The 18,048-nt window shown below is 41.5% G+C and overlaps 1 protein-coding gene across 2 annotated transcripts in view; it reads left to right on the top strand.

The window, feature by feature from the left end:
- LOC126191321 (serine protease svh-1-like) overlaps positions 1 to 18,048 on the top strand; it is a 457,777-nt gene that overhangs the window by 344,954 nt on the left and 94,775 nt on the right. The window contains exon 15 of one of the 2 annotated variants that reach the window (XM_049932154.1): positions 127 to 465. The exons of the other annotated variant lie outside the window; for it this stretch is intronic. Within the exon in view, the coding sequence (XP_049788111.1) occupies positions 127 to 465 (339 nt within the window). The remainder of the gene's footprint in view (positions 1 to 126; positions 466 to 18,048) is intronic. 2 annotated transcript variants of the gene reach the window in all.

Here is an 18,048-nt window from a genome sequence, read left to right as displayed (position 1 = left end):
TCTATTCCAATTTTCTGTATAGGTTCTGGAACTCTTGGAACTGAGGTGATGCAAAACTTTTTTTTGATGTGTGTATTACAACTGGTAATTAATGCCTGCATTTCATTTCTCTTTTCCAAACATTAGGCACCTATTGAAATACGGCTTTCAGGTGGTAACAGCTCAAGAGAAGGTCGTATAGAAGTGCGATACCATGGTTTGTGGGGGACAGTGTGTGATGATGACTTTGGGGAAAACGAAGCTGAAGTGATGTGCCGCATGTTAGGGTTTAATGGAGTAGCTGAACCAAAGAAGAATGCAGCTTATGGTCCAGGTCAAGGACAAATCTGGCTTGATCAGCTTCATTGCACAGGAAAAGAAAAGTCAATCAATGAGTGCTTTCATTTTTCTTGGGGAAACAGCAACTGTAGACATGATGAAGATGCTGGAGTTTTCTGTCACCCTTTTGATGATCAGTATGGTGTGGTGAGTATATGGTGGATGAAAAAAAGTAATGTCAATCTTGTATTACATTTATTTAATGCTAGTGACGTTATTAATTCTGCATGGTTATTTATATTAGCTGCTTTGCATTTTAATAGTCACATTTTTTGTTATATACCTCAAAATGATATACTAGGAAAGAAGAATCAGAAGGGGGACAACAATGTTTATGTAATTTGAAAGTATTATGGTATGATTGGTTCCACAAGTTCATTCTTGTTCATTTTTTTCTTTATCTTAAATATGAAGAGATTGATAATATATCTCCATAAGAATAATCTGTGTTGTTTCACTATTGCTGTTATAAGAAGTTGTCACAAACGTTTTCAAGCATCAAAAAGAGCTAAGTTCACTTTTATATTTCATGTGACACAATATTTGTTCTTCTGAGATTTATAAACTATCTTGAGTTCATGAGTGAAATTGCAAAGGTTTGTTAGTCTATAGACATAAATAGTGCAACTGAGATAAGAATGATTTAGTTATTACTTTACAAGGTTTTGTCATCTTGTCTTTATGATTATACCTGTTTTGAAGTTTCTTCTACAAGTAAGAATAAGTACGCAGAGTGAAATTTACACTCTGCAGCAAAGTGTGCACTGATATGAAACTTACTGGCAGATTAAAACTGTGTGCTGGACCGAGACTCGAACTCCCCTTTGCCTTTTGTGGGCAAGTGATGTACATCCTGAGCTAATCAAGCATGCTCACAACCTGTCCTTGCAGCTTTACTTCCATCATTATCTCATCTCCTACCTTCCAACCTTCACAGAAGTTCTCCTCTTCCAGGAGTGCTAGTATAGCAAGTTCAGCATGAGAACTGTGATGTTTAAAGGGTAGGAGATGAGGTACTGGTGAAAGTAAACCTTTGAGGATGGGTTGTGAGGAGTGACTGGATATATCAATGAGTAGAGCACTTGCCTGTCAAAGGCAAAGGTCCTGAGGCCGCATTTCAGTCTGAAACATAGCTTTAATCTGCCAGGAAGTTTCATATCAGTACACACTCCACTGCAAAATGAAAATTTCATTCTGGAAACATCCTCCAGGCTGTGGGTAAGCCATGTCTTTGCAGTATCCGCTGTGGGTAAGCCATGTCTTTGCAGTATCCTTTCCCCAGGAGTGCTAGTCTTGCAAGTTCTCCAGGAGAACTTCTGTGAAGTTTGGAAGGTGGGAGATGAGGTACTGGTGGAAGTAAAGCTGTGAGGCTGGGTTGTCAAGTTGTGCTTAGGTAGCTCAGTCAGTAGAACACCTGTCTGGGAAAGGCAGAAGCCCCAAATTTGAGTCTCATTCTGCCTACTATGGTAGGAAGTTTCAAGAATGATTGTGTCTTATGAAGTCACTGGAGAATGTTCCTGTTGGCAAATTCAGTCTCCTAAGATTCCTATATCAATATATGCTTGGTGCACAAAAAGGAGCAGGAGATATTCATTCATCTGTTCATTATCACCTTGTGTTCTGTAAATGCTATCATGAAGAAGATCCTTCAAGGATGTGGAACACTCATGTAATATGTGAACAGAAGTAAGCAACAATTGCAGGCTTTGGGATTATTAAATTAATAGAAATGCTGAGACTTTGGAAAAACCACTGGTCTTCATCTTACATTATGTGGCTGCTGTTTTCATTTGCTACTTTATACTAAGTATTAATGCAACTTCAGTTATTTCACTGTTATTGACAGTGTTAGCTGTCTATACAAGTTGAACCATCTACAACTTGCACCGCGAATAGTGTGGAAATGGAAAGTGCTATTGATATGCAGTTTTCACAGAATGGGTTGGTAGTCAGGGACTTGTATTGTTAGCCAATCAACAGATTATAATAATACTTAAAAACTGTATGTCTTGTGCAGACCTGTTGTTTTTTCAATGGAACAATGCCTATTAACAACAAAAAGTAGGGCAAATTAGAATGTCAGTGGTGTTTGTTGCAGGATTCTAGTGCAAGTCATTCATTAGATCTTGTATTTTGAAAAGTTTCAACATCAACATTTGTTTGTGCAATTCAACCTGCATAGTTGCTGAGTATGATGTTGTTATGTTTGTTTACAGTGTACTTGTGTGTTCCTTGAGTTCGCTGTGAATTACTAGTCAGTTAGTGCGTGACAGTCCAAGCAGAAGGTCATGAGTGGATGATGGTATTTACCAATGTAGAAAAAGATGACATGCTCTTGGTGTATGGAAAATGTAGGAAGAATGCAGTTTATTTTTGTACATTGTATGTGGCAAGATATCCCAGTAGACATCAGCCATCATGACAATTATGTATCAACCTCTTCAACCTGTTATGTGAAAGTGGTAGAGTAACACCTATACAATGTAATATATGCAAAAAAATGATGACAGATGGGGGGAAATTATGTTCTTGCTGTTTCAGTTGATTCACATGTTAGCACCTGCACAATCGTACAAGGCAAGCATCCTATACGTTCCCCATTGACAAAGATACTATTCCTATCACATCTTTCTCCATTAAGATCTGCGTGTAAATGATTATGAGAATCGTGTTAACATCTGTACATGGGTGTTAAGAGAGAATACTTTAGACATATCTACTTTTAAATGTACATGATTACTCTGCTATTCACAATAAAGTGACAGGAAGAGGGTTTCAATGAACCACTTTCAAGTTGTCTCTGTACCATTCCACTCTTGAATGGCACACGTGAAAAATGAGCACCTAAATTTTTCTGTGTGAGCCCTGATTTGTCTTATTTTATTGTGATGATCATTTCTCCCTATGTAGGTGGGTGCCAACAGAATGTTTTTGCAATTGGAGGAGAAAACTGGTGATAGAAATTTCATGAGAAGATCCCACCGCAGCAAAAAATGGCTTTGTTTTAATGACTGACACTCCAATTCACGTATCATGTCTGTGGCACTATCTCCCCTATTTCATGGCACTATCTCCCCTATTTAATGATATTACAAAATTAGCTGCCCGTCTTTGAACTTATGGTGCAATCCTTTGTATGTTAAGTGGAAGCATGTTGTGGTGACATGGCACTAGTAATAGTGAATTGGGGTAAGCCCAGAACACTTGCTCGCCCCTGTACCTCTTACAGTGATACAGCACTTGTTTCACATCAGGAATAATACTTTGAATAAGAACCCATGTCCAGAGACTTACCATTTCCATGCTAAATCCATTTGGAAACAAGTTTGCTGTGTAGATAGACAACAGGGTAGTGATTGGGGGAGGGGGGCGGGATGTTATGTTGGATAGGCTGATGTCATTTGATGTTTATCCTATCTCTGTGACCTGGATCAAGCATCATTCATGTGTCTATGTGTGTCAGAGCAATACAGTTGAGTGCATGTTTGCAAAATACACTGACATGATCCTTCAGAATGATGAAGCTTACAGTAATGGAAGAGCTGCTTGTCACTCTTATCAAGATCATTCTCCAGAAAATCTGACTCCATTGCATATCCTTTTCACCAAAATTATGCAACAACTTTGAGAAAGGGTACCCTCACCATCAGCAGGCATGACTGTGGTGGTCCAAGGTGACACTGCACACTTGAATTGGAACAGGCTGTACTGAAGTACATTGAAGAGAACCCATGAAGTAAATGAGCATTTTCTTCAGTTACTTGTATAAGTGATCTTATTACAAACATGTTTTCAGATGGCTGTATCATGGAAATGGTACATTTCTGGATATGAATTCAGTTTAAAATATTACCTATTCACTACCCTCTAGAAATTCTAGAAGTTTGTAACAGCCGCTGTTGGATAAGCAGCTGCCAGCAGCAAGTTGTATACTCCTAGCTCACTTATTTGTTACATAGTTTAATTCTTAATTTCTTTGTGTGTTTTTGGTACTTGCATTGTTTAATTCATAAATTTCGAGCGTATTATAGTATTTGAGAGTTGTAGCATCGCGTTTTAGTACCTGAATAGTGTAAATTCGCATAGTCGTCTGTCTTCTGTTTTTGTTTTGAACGGCCAGTGTCGGTTGGTTACAGCCAATGTGCTCCCTGCTGCCGTTGGATAAGCAGCTGCCAGCAGCAAGTCGTATACTCCTAGCTCACTTGTTTGTTACATAGTTTAATTCTTAATTTCTTTGCGTGTTTTTGATACTTGCATTGTTTAAGTCATAAATTTCGGGCGTATTATAGTATTTGAGAGTTGTAGCATCACGTTTTAGTACCTGAATAGTGTAAAATCGCGTAGTCTCCTTCCGCCGCTGAGCAGTGTGTCAGCAGTGTGCAAGTAGCAGCATTACTGCATTTACTAGGCAATCTTGTATTTTAATACCCGTTTAAATTTTGTGTCGAATTGTTTGTGCTCTCTGTAGACTAGTTCAGACATTCTTTGCACAACAGTTTTTAGCATGGATAGGGACTGCAACTGCTGTGTTTGGATGCAGGCTGAGTTGGCATCCCTTGGCTCCCAGCTTCAGGCAGTGTTGGCTTCGGTCACACAGCTTGAGGCTGTTGCCAATGGGCATCACTGTGGGGGTCCGGATGGGGGTTTATCAGGGATGGCCAGCTCGTCCCACGCATCCCCCGATCGGACTACGACTGTAGCTGCCCGGGATACTGCCACATTAAGGCTGACCCCTCACCTGTGGTAGAGTGGGAGGTCATCTCGAGGTGTGGCAGGGGGTGAAAGACATTCCGGAGGGCTGAACGGAAGGCCTCTCCAGTTTGTCTGACGAACCGGTTTCAGGCTCTGTCTCAGGCTGATACTGATCTTCGGCCGGACATGGCTACTTGTCCTGTTCCAGAGGTTGCCCCTCAGTCTGCAAGATCCGGGCAGTCGCAGAGGGTGGGCTTACTGGTAGTTGGGAGCTCCAACGTCAGGCATGTAATGGGGCCCCTTAGGGATATGGCAGCAAGAGAGGGGAAGAAAACCAATGTGCACTCTGTGTGCCTACCGGGGGGAGTCATTCCAGATGTGGAAAGGGTCCTTCCTGATGCCATGAAGGGTACAGGGTGCACCCATCTGCAGGTGGTCACTCATGTCGGCACCAATGATGTGTGTCACTATGGATCGGAGGAAATCCTCTCTGGCTTCTGGCGGCTATCTGATTTGGTGAAGACTGCCAGTCTCGCTAGTGGGATGAAAGCAGAGCTCACCATCTGCAGCATCGTCGACAGGACTGACTGTGGACCTCTGGTACAGAGCCGAGTGGAGGGTCTGAATCAGAGGCCGAGACGGTTCTGCGACTGTGTGAGCTGCAGATTCCTCGACTTGCACCATAGGGTAGTGGGGTTTCAGGTTCCGCTGGATAGGTCAGGAGTCCACTACACGCAGCAAGCAGCTACATGGGTAGCAGGGGTTGTGTGGCGTGGACTGGGTGGTTTTTTAGGTTAGATGGCCTCGGGCAAGTACAGAAAGAGCAACAGCCTCAAAGGGTGCGGGGCAAAGTCAGGACATGCGAGGACCAAGCAGCAATCGGTATTGTAATTGTAAACTGTCGAAGCTGCATTGGTAAAGTACCGGAACTTCAAGCGCTCATAGAAATCACTGAAGCTGAAATCGTAATAGGTACAGAAAGCTGGCTGAAACCAGAGATAAATTCTGCCAAAATTTTTACAAAGGCACAGACAGTGTTTAGAAAGGATAGATTGCATGCAACCGGTGGTGGCGTGTTTGTCGCTGTTAGTAGTAGTTTATCCTGTAGTGAAGTAGAAGTGGATAGTTCCTGCGAATTATTATGGGTGGAGGTTACACTCAACAATCGAGCTAGGTTAATAACTGGCTCCTTTTACCGACCTCCCGACTCAGCAGCTAATGCTACTAATGTAGCAGAACAACTGAGAGAAAATTTGGAATACATTTCACATAAATTTTCTCAACATGTTATAGTCTTAGGTGGAGATTTCAATTTACCAGATATAGACTGGAACACTCAGATGTTTAGGACGGGTGGTAGGGACAGAGCATCGAGTGACATTATACTGAGTGCACTATTCGAAAATAACCTCGAGCAATTAAACAGAGAACCGACTCGTGGAGATAATATCTTGGACCTACTGATAACAAACAGACCCGAACTTTTTGACTCTGAAAGTGCAGAACAGGGAATCAGTGACCATAAGGCCGTTGCAGCATCCCTGAATATGGAAGTTAATAGGAATACAAAAAAAAGGGAGGAAGGTTTATCTGTTTAGCAAGAGTATTAGAAGGCAGATTTCAGACTACCTAACAGATCAAAACGAAAATTTCTTTTCCGACACTGACAATGTTGATTGTTTATGGAAAAAGTTCAAGGCAATCGTAAAATGCGTTTTAGACAGGTATGTGCCAAATAAAACTGTGAGGGATGGGAAAAACCCACTGTGGTTCAACAACAAATTTAGGAAACTACTGCGAAAGCAAAGAGAGCTTCACTCCAAATTTAAACGCAGCCAAAACCTCTCAGACAAACAGAAGCTAAACGATGTCAAAGTTAGCATAAGGAGGGCTATACGTGAAGCGTTCAGTGAATTTGAAAGTAAAATTCTATGTACCAACTTGACAAAAAATCCTAGGAAGTTCTGGTCTTACGTTAAATCAGTAAGTGGCTCGAAACAGCATGTCCAGACACTCCGGGATGATGATGGCATTGAAACAGAGGATGACAAACATAAAGCTGAAATACTAAACACCTTTTTCCAAAGCTGTTTCACAGAGGAAGACCGCACTGCAGTTCCTTCTCTAAATCCTCGCACAAATGAAAAAATGGCTGACATCGAAATAAGTGTCCAAGGAATAGAAAAGCAACTGGAATTACTCAACAGAGGAAAGTCCACTGGACCTGATGGGATACCAATTCGATTCTACACAGAGTATGCGAAAGAACTTGCCCCCCTTTTAACAGCTGTGTACCGCAAGTCTCTAGAGGAATGGAAGGTTCCAAATGATTGGAAAAGAGCACAGGTAGTCCCAGTCTTCAAGAAGGGTCATCGAGCAGATGCGCAAAACTATAGACCTATATCTCTGATGTTGATTTGTTGTAGAATTTTAGAACATGTTTTTTGCTCGTGTATCATGTTGTTTTTGGAAACCCAGAATCTACTCTGTAGGAATCAACATGGAAACAGCGATCGTGTGAGACCCAACTCGCTTTATTTGTTCATGAGACACAGAAAATATTAGATATAGGCTCCCAGGTAGATGCTATTTTCCTTGACTTCTGGAAGGCATTCGATACAGTTCCGCACTGTCGCCTGATAAACAAAGTAAGAGCCTATGGAATATCAGACCAGCTGTGTGGCTGGATTGAAGAGTTTTTAGCAAACAGAACACAGCATGTTGTTATCAATGGAGAGACATCTACAGACATTAAAGTAACCTCTGGCATGCCACAGGGGAGTGTTATGGGACCATTGCTTTTTCACAATATATATAAATGACCTAGTAGATAGTGTCGGAAGTTCCATGCGGCTTTTTGCAGATGATGCTGTAGCATACAGAGAATTTGCAGCATTAGAAAATTGTAGCAAAATGCAGTAAGATCTGCAGCAGATAGGCACTGGGTGCAGGGAGTGGCAACTGACCCTTAACATAGACAAATGTATTGCGAATACATAGAAAGAAGGATCCTTTATTGTATGATTATATGATAGCGGAACAAACACTGGTAGCAGTTACTTCTGTAAAATATCTGGGAGTATGCGTGCAGAACGATTTGAAGTGGAATGATCATATAAAATTAATTGTTGGTAAGGCAGGTACCAGGTTGAGATTCATTGGGAGAGTCCTTAGAAAATGTAGTCCATCAACAAAGGAGGTGGCTTACAAATCACTCGTTCGACCTATACTTGAGTATTGCTCATCATTGTGGGATCCGTACCAGATCGGGTTGACGGAGGAGATAGAGAAGATCCAAAGAAGAGCAGCGCGTTTCGTCACAGAGTTATTTGGTAACCGTGATAGCGTTACGGAGATGCTTAACAAACTCAAGTGGCAGACTCTGCAAGAGAGGCGCTCTGCATCGCAGTGTAGCTTGCTCGCCAGGTTTCAAGAGGGTGCGTTTCTGGATGAGGTATCTAATATATTGCTTCCCCCTACTTATACCTCCCAAGGAGATCAAGAATGTAAAATTAGAGAGATTCAAACACGCACGGAGGCTTTCAGACAGTCGTTCTTCCCACGAACCATACGCGACTGGAACAGGAAAGGGAGGTAATGACAGTGACACGTAAAGTGCCCTCCGCCACGCACCGTTGGGTGGCTTGCGGAGTATAAATGTAGATGTAGATGTAGATGTAGAATTTCTGAACACTGCGTATAAGCAAATTTCATCTTCTCTATCATTCCTGATTTTGGGTGCAGTTGTTTCATGTTTTGTCATCAAAACAAATATATTTCTAGTGTTTCTCTACTTCACAAACAGCAAATGTTGTCATTAGTAGAACTAAAATTAATTTTTTTCAGTTTCTGGGCAATTAGATCTTTAGCTAGCTCTTCTCTGTTTTTCAGTGCTATAACTGTAAGACCACCTTGCAAATAAATACAAAGCTTGTACCAGACAACAACTAAAGCCTTTTTTACTGCATATGATCTTGCAAGGCAAAACACTTGGCAACCAGGGGAACATGAATGCCAAAAAGATAGCAACACAAATATTGTCTGTACACCTTTCCTGCCAGTACTAGTGACAGATGCTACTGTATGTTTTTTTCTGGCTTCTATGTGATGTGTGGAAGTTAATCCTGCACTGCTGAGCACATGCTCATGATATTCCATGCTTGGTTTCTACGGGTTGTATTTTAGCCCTTTTTAAAGTAGCAGAAAATATTTTGATGTATTGTAATTGCTCTTTTAGTGTATCCTCTGCAACTAAGATGTGACCAGACTTGTTAATGCATTGTTGCTCCATTTGAATCAGTTGCTAAAGATATCTTTGTAAAATAGGCAGTCCATTTGGAGCGCCAAAAGGCCCAGTGACATTTGTAGAGATTGAAATTCTGTATTAACTGGTACAACTTGTTGAGTCTACTTCTAGTCAGAGCTGTAGATATGTGCCCATTAAGTTTATCTTCAGAAATAATTTGTGTCTCAGCAGTTTGTCAGCAGGACTTCTGGAGCTGGGTTTCTGAAACAGAAACTCGTCCATAGAGTAGAAGGAGTTGTCCAAAAGAAATGATTTTAAGCTAGGTTTAAAATTTGATCTGCTACCTGCCAAACACTTTATGTTGTTGGGCAAATGATCAAAGATTTTTGTTGCTGAATAATGTACTCCTTTTTGAGCAACTGACAGCTACAATAACGGATAGGAAAGTTATTTTTCCCTCTAGTGTTGTACGTATGAACATCACTGTTCTTCGTGAATTGAGATGGATTATTTGGAACGAATTTCATTAGCAAATACATGTGCTCTGATAGTTAAAATACCTAACTTCTTGAAAAGGTGCCTACATGATGTACTTGGGTGAACACCACTAATTATTCTCACTGCTCTCTTTCGTGCAATCAATACTTTATGTATAAGTGGTGAGTTACCCCAGAAAACTATTCCATAAGACATTATTGAGTGGAAATACGCAAAGTATGTTTGGAGGCTGATCTGTTTATTACCAAGACTAGCGATTATACGAAGAGCAAAAGAAGCTGAACTTAGTTGTTTGAGAAGCGCAGTAATATGCTCCTTCCAGTTCAAGTTGTCATCAATATAAACACCCTAAAATTTGGAGAAATCTACCCTGTTAACTGAGCCCTGTTCATATGCTACACTAATCGTCAGTATGACTCTATTGGTGTACAGAACTGGATACAGTGAGTTTTTTCTAAATTAATAATTCTTTGAAAGACATCCTTAACAATATCTTCAGCATTTTTCTTTTTTCTTTTTTTTTTTTTTTTTTTTTTGGAATAGGATTTATTATAACACTCGTGTCATCTGCAAAAAGTTCTAATTCCACTTGCTGAACATTAAATGGGAGGTCATTCACATGAATAAGGAACAGCAGAGGACCTAAAATTGAACACTGTGGGACTCCCTTTGTGATAATTCCCCATTCACTAGAATTTACCACCCTCCCAATGTTATTTGTGCTATTCAGCACAACTTTTTGCTTTCTGTTCATTAAGTATGATTCAAACCAGCTGTATGTATAGCCTTCAGTTCCATAAAACCTGAGTTTTTCTAACAGTGGGACATGATCCACACAGTCAAATGCCTTGGAGAGATCACAAAAAATACCAACTGGTGATAATTTTTTATTTAGGGCTTGTACTATTTGATGGGTAAATGTGTAAATAGCTTTCTCGGTTGAGTAATACTTCCGGAATCCGAACTGTGACGTGCTGAGTAAATTATTTTTACTTAAATGTGAGACTACTCTTGAATACATAATTTTTTCGAATATTTTAGAAAATGAAGTCAGCAATGAGAATGGTCCATAATTATTTCAGTCACTCTTCTCCCCTTTCTTATGAAAATGTTTGACAATTGCATATTTCAATCTGTCTGTGAGCTACTATAAGGACAGCCATTGGCAGAAGCATGTGCTCCAGTTACCTCTGGAGCATCTGATACCAAACCTGCCTGCAACAGCACCATTCCACCAAACTGTAATTGACCTCCTGGGGAGGTTTCTGAAGTTGATAAGTGATCATTGATGGATAACAGTCTTCATTGACCATCTCACCTGTTCTGCTTTCACCAAAGCTAGGCCAACAGCCAAAGCTGTGTAAATTGCAAAGTTCCTTGTTTGCAGACATCATTTTGAAGCAGGGAGCACCCTATGAGACAATCTCTGAGCATGGAATAGATTTCCAGTCGAGATTAGTATCAGAGGTAATTTCATGTTGTGACATCACCCATAGGGTGACAATCTACAGGCAAATTGCCTCATAGAATACTTTAATAAGACATTGACAGATATGTCCTTGATGTACCTTGATGTTGAAGAGAGAGACTGGGATAGAATATTGTCCATCGTGACAATAGAATATTACACTGCAAAGCAGGGCACTATGTGCTTCAATGGCTCTTTCTGTTCCATGGTCACAAGCCTGAGATGAGGATGGATGTGCTGTTCCCAATTAAATGAAATGATATTCAGGATGACTATGTGAATCACCTCATCACCAGGACCAAAGCTAGCTTGCATACAAAGCCTGAATGCACAGAAGAAAGACAAAGAGCACTATTACACTAAACACTGACCAATGAGATACAGCCCGGGACACTTGTTATGGATTGTTATGCCTGTGTGGAAATGGGGGCTATGCGAAAAGTTACTAATGTTTAAGTTCGGCCTGTATCATATACTTTGTCACTTGTTGGATATCACATACAAAGTCAAGGATGATGACTCCTCATCAAGAGGACAAAAGTGGGTAGGCATTGTTCATATCCTCCATATGTAGCCCTACTACAGTACCATCCAATGGAGTGAAGTTGACTGCTGGTGTGAAACTGACTGAAAAGTTCAGCAAACAGTTCATGTTAAATAACTAAATATTTGTGATGAAAGTTCTTTTATTTTAGTTACTGTATTGTTTGAAAATTCTTAATTCATTGCAATGGATAAATGTATAGTATTCCAAACCCCTGTCTGAATACAAGAACTGATTTTTTAATGTTTACAATAAGCTTAAGCATTTATTTGTGTCACTGACATAAAACAACTCTTGTCTATGTCTTATACAACTCGTGCATTGACCCTTCACAGTGGCAACTCCAGCAGTAACAGATTATAGACACAAACAAAATTTTGCAAGTTTTTGTTGGAATTGGGGTTAACCTGATCACCTGAGAAACTTGTGGTGAAGTTGACTTAGTGGTTCTCTCATGGACAAACATTCACGAATGCAACAAGAATGTGACATAATGAATGCAGCAACAAAGTGACACCATGGCTGCAGCAACAGCTGTCTGTAACAGTCTATTGTAGAGTGAAGAAGTGATTGTTGCTGGTGTCTGTATGTCAACTTAAATTTATCACACTGATTGCAGTTCTGTTTGTTGCAACTTACAGTTGAGATCATAAGAGCTGCCACTGTGAAAATGCCCCAGATATAAAAATTTAAACTGGATGAACTAAAGAAATATAGGCTGGATTTTTATTACTATATGTTACTGTAAAATGGGCTGAAGTTGACTGCCAGGTGAAGCTGACTGAAAACTGAAAAATGGATTTCATTTCTTCTAACAAATTTGCCAAACCCAGGGGGAGAATTTTAGATCTGAAGCTGAAATGTTAGGGTTTAATGTACAGTGAATACGTTTTTTGTGTGTATTTCATTGGATTTTCATAAAGCAAATTTGTGATCAGATTTTTTGTCCTTAAACTCTCTTTGTATGTTATTCTGAAAATAGTATTACAATTTAATTATTATGGAAATTTATTTTTCAGTTGCTGATAAAGTTTCAGAACAATTAAAGTCTCCCTAGAGTCCTAAAAGATTCACAGTTATCTCATAACAGATAATCAGTCAAATTCACCACCAGCTGGGATGAAGTTGACTAATGCAGTGTTTTTTTCCCCGTCTGGTAGAGGAAAAGGTAATAAACACCATAAAGATTGATACCGTTGGTCAACACCCATGCACTGAAAGAAAAATCAACGTATAAATTTTATAGCTTTCAGAAATATTTAAGTTTAACCCTTTCCACTCCAAGGGCGAGTGGCACACAAAATTGGGAACGTTTTTCCACTCTGAAGTTGAGCCTTGTTTGACATGATTTTTAATAGCTCTCACATGCTCTAGTCTCAAATGTGACTGCACTACGCATCAGTGCTTCATGGTATTGCCATCTAGGGAAGCCTGTTTTAATGTAGTGTAGAGTTGTAGCAGTTGGGTTATTATATTCAAGTTAGTAGGTGCATAATGGCTAGTTCTGAGGAAGAAATTGTAAAGCCTTTAGCAAAATGTCTAAGTGAAAAAGAGAGTGACAGTGATTTTGATGATGGCAATGATTCATTTGTAAATACTCGAACAGTCCACAGATATATTGCTGGTTCATAGTGTCCAACGGGCACAATATTTCAGCGATCAGACATGTCGCCATCGTCAGGTGTGCTGACGAACTGAGCTCCTGAGGGCGGGCGGCCAATTTAAATCCCCTCCCCCTGCGGGCCGCTCTCTTCACTGTCCACGCCCGCACACCGGCGGTTGCGAAGACGTGGGCGTTGGAATCTGTCGCATTGTCGATGTGCTTCCTACATCCACCCTGGTCGCCAGTTCGTACTTCTTGCTGAAAGTCTTCTTAATTACATTCAATGCCGGGTCCCAAGCCTTGCTGAGATTGTAGCCACAATCTCAGTTGAAACTTCCTGGCAGATTAAAACTGTGTGCCAGACTGAGACTCGTACTCGGGACCTTTGCCTTTCGCACACTTCGCTGCAGAGTGAAAATCTCATTCGGGAAACAATCTCGGTTGATAAGATCTTCCCTGATGCAAATTTCGATAGCCTTCCTTGAAACGCTGTCCCAATATTTAGTGGTCTGAGCCAGGATCTTGGTACACTCATAATCCATCTCGTGTTTCTCGGACAAACAGTGCTCTGCTACCGCTGACTTATTTGGATATTTCAGTCGAGTGTGCCTTTGATGTTCTCGGCAACGATCTCCGATGCTGCATACTGTTTGTCCGATATAAGTCTTCCCACACTCACAGGGAATTTGGTATATGCCGGCCTTTCTCAAACCGAGGTCATCCTTCACACTTCCCAGTAATGCTCATGTTTTATTGGGTGGGCAAAAGACGGTTTTAACTTGGTGTTTCTTTAATATACAGCTGATTTTCCCCGATAGTGCGCCATTATACAGAATAAAGACAGTGGCTACCTCTTCTTCCATGACTCCACCTGTCTCCACAGGTTGTGCTATGGTGGTGGGACAGAGAGCGGATTTAATCTACCATTCTGAGTAACCGTTTTTTCGGAACATGGTTTTGAGATGTTCCAATTCCTGGGGCAGATTCTCTGCATCTGAGATGCTGTGCGCCCTGTGTACTAGTGTTTTTAGTACTCCATTCCTCTGAGAAGGGTGGTGGCAGCTGTCTGCATGCAGGTACAGGTCAGGGTGCATTTTCTTCCTGTACACACCGTGGCTCAGAGTACCATCAGCTCTTCTCTTGACCATGACGTTCAGGAATGGTAATCTTCCTTCTGCTTCAGTCTCCATAGTGAATTTGATGTTTGGATGTATGGAGTTGAGTTGTGTAAGGAAATCCAGGAGCTTGGCCCTACCATCGGGCCAGATGATGAACGCGTCATCGACATAACGGAAGAAACAAGTAGGTTTCCAATTGGATGACGCCAAGGCATCCTCCTCGAAGTACTCCATGTACAAATTCGCGACCACCGGCGAGAGTGGGCTGCCCATTGTGACTCCATCTGTTTGCTCATAGTATTCCCCATTGAACAGAAAATACATTGAGGTCAAGACATGCCTAAAGAGCTTGGTGGTCTTCTAGTCAAATTTCTGCCCAATAAGCTCGACTGACTCTCGTAGAGCCACCGTGGTGAATAGTGAAACCACGTTGTAGCTCACTAGGATATCAGTGTCTTTCAGTCTGAAGTTGTCGAGACGTTTCACAAAATCCACGGAATTACAGATATGGTGAGGGCATTTACCTACATAGGGGCTAACTAATTCAGCCAGATATTTTGCCAGCAAGTTAGTAGGTGCCCTAATGTTCCTGACAATTGGGCACACAGGTACCCTCTCTTTGTGGACCTTAGGGAGTCCATAAAGTCTTGGTGGAACAGGTCCTTGAGGTGACAATTTCTTGGCATCCCCCTCTGGTAGATCCGTGTCCTTGAGTAGAGCCCTGGTCTTGTTCTCCACCTTCTTCGTGGGGTCAGCATTGATCTTCCTATAGGAGTCGTCATCTAGCAGGTGCTGCATCTTCTCAATGTAGTCCTTACGGGAAAGAACAACAGTGGCACTGCCTTTGTCAGCAGGTAAGATAACAATCTCAGAGCACTCTCTTAGGTCCCGAATGGCCACACTCTCTCTACTGGTAATGTTAGTCTTCGTAGGTTTAGTTCTGGTCAGGGCCCATCAGGTATCCCGATGCACTTCTTCAGCTGCTTCAGGTGGTAATCGCGCTGGAACCTGTTCCACTGCACTGACGATGTCCACGACCGGCGTGAACCTAGGGGTGGGAGCAGAGTTGAGACCCTTCTCCACAACTGAAACCACCTCATGAGACAGCTCCATGTTAGTGAGATTGATGATCGTCTTGCATGGTGCCTTCAGTGATGGTTTATCCAAGAGACGTGAGAATTTTTAAATCTGACATCCAGTGGCCTTTTTATGTGCAGAATTGGCTGTCGTCCAGGTAACACCATCTACCCAGTCCCAGATCCATGAATTAAACTGATTGTCCAGTTTAAGAAGAAGTTTAAATAGTTCCTGGGAGTTGTATTCAAGGCTGTGGCGAGTAAAGTGCACCCTCTCACGTACCAAGGCAAGGCTGGCCCATCTCTTAATTCTCTTGGCTGCTGCAGAATCAATGTAATGTTGACCTTAGCAAAGTTCGGCACAATCTGTTCAGTACGACATCTCTTCAGGAATGCAAGAGCACTCAGCAAACGGCATCTTCAGTGGCGCAGCGTGTCAAGTTTCTTCATGCTGCGATACATCTCCTCCCTGTAAAGGTATATGATATGATTCTTCAGTTTCTCCCAGCGTATTTGTTGCTCGAACAGTCCATGGGTATACTGCTGGTTCATAGTGTCCAACGGGCACAATATTTTGGTGATCAGACATGTCGCCATCGTCAGGTGCGCTGACGAACTGAGCTCCTGAGGGTGGGCGGCCGATTTAAATTCCCTTCCCCCATGGGCTGCTCTCTTCGCCGTCCGAACCCACGTGCCGGCGGTCGCGAAGACGTGGTTGTCAGAATCTGTTGTAGCATCGATGTGCTTGCTACGTCCACCCTGGTCACCAGTTCATACTTCTTACTGAGAGTCTTCTTAATTGCATTCAATGCCGGGTCCCAGGCCTTGCTGAGATTGTGGTGGCAATCTTGGTTGATAAGATCTTCCCTGGTGTGAATTTCAATAGCCACCCTTATAACGCTGTCCCTATATTTAGAGGTCTGAGCCAGGATCTTGGTACGCTCATTATCCATCTCGTGTTTCTCAGACAAACAGTGCTCTACTACTGCTGACTTATTTGGATATTTCAGTTGAGTGTGCCTTTGATGTTCTCGGCAACGATCTTTGATGGTGTGTACTGTTGGTCCGATATAAGTCTTCCCATACTCACAGGTAATTTGGTATATGCTGACCTTCCTCAAACTGAGGTCATCGTTCACACTTCCCAGTAATGTCTGTGTTTTATTGGGTGGGCAAAAGACAGTTTTAACTCAGTGTTTCTTTAATATACGGCCGATTTTCCCTGATAGTGCACCATTTTATGGAAGAAAGGCAGTGGCTACCTCTTTTTCCGTGACTTCATCCATCTCCACAGGTTGTGCTGTTATAAAGAGTTTGAGTTGAATGATGATGGGAACAGTCCGTCCTGAAGAGTTCAAAAATTATCACATAGTGAAAAGTTTTGTATTTAATTCTTATGTAAATATATTTGAATGAAAGTCCACTTTTTGTTTTAATGTATACCCTAACTGTTGGTCAGTGACCTCATTGGTTCCACAAAGAGACACACACAATTCTCTGGGGCATGCTTACTGCTTGGGTGGTGGCAATTTATATAATAGCACATAGAGATCCCCTTTGCCTGCATTATGGAATGCAAAGGATTGAAGTCCATAATCAGTCAGCTTCACCCCATTTCATTGTACCGATGCACAGATCTGCAATAGAGACTTCCTGTTCCAGGAAACTGAAGACCCACTCTAAGTCACAAAGTTTCAATGGTAAGGGCTATCTTTGATTCTCCCTATAGTGAGAGGATGTGACAACACAATCAGAACATGAGTGGTGCTAACACTGCTATACAGAGGATCACTGACACAATATGGATCTAAAATGTTGTATTCAGCTCCATTGTGAACTTCTGAAATGGTGGTTTACTGTTTCTCTAGGAGAGTGAATTGTGGTGCATACAGTTGAGATAGTGGTTAATGTTGACTGGTATACTAATGGTTGCTAGCGCAGAGCCAGCTTCAGCATTATTATGGAAAGGATAGATTACAATTCACCACATAGACTAGACATTTAGTTGCAGAAAAGCACCATGAAACATAATGCTAGAAATTTCAGCCTTTGGATGAAGTCCTTCTTCAGAAGTAGAAAACTCACACACATTCACACAATAACTCACACACATATGGCCCCTGTCTCTAGGAACTAAGGCCCAATTGCAACTGTGTCTGATGTAGGAAGCAATCTAGATGGGGTGCATATTGGGGGTAAGGTAGAACCAGGAAGGGGGAGGGATAGCATAGTAGGATAGGGATGGGGAAAGATGCTAGTGATGCCTGTGAAATTGTACAGAAGGAGGAAAGAGAGAGGAGAGAAATAGAGAATCTGTTTTTAGCAAACAGAACACAGCATTATACAATATAAGCTTTCACGGCCGGTATTGTCTTCACTTAAAATTTCCGGGCTAATGGGCCATGGTCGAAGTATAAAACTCTTCCCTGATGTTTCGTCTCTGACTGTGGGAGACATCCTCGGAGGTATAGTGACGAACTGCGAA

The sequence above is a fragment of the Schistocerca cancellata genome, chromosome 1 (genome assembly GCF_023864275.1).
Source record: "Schistocerca cancellata isolate TAMUIC-IGC-003103 chromosome 1, iqSchCanc2.1, whole genome shotgun sequence".
NCBI classification, from domain to species: domain Eukaryota; kingdom Metazoa; phylum Arthropoda; class Insecta; order Orthoptera; family Acrididae; genus Schistocerca; species Schistocerca cancellata.
Note: the sequence above shows the minus strand (reverse complement) of the source record. Positions and strands in the feature narration are given on the sequence as shown.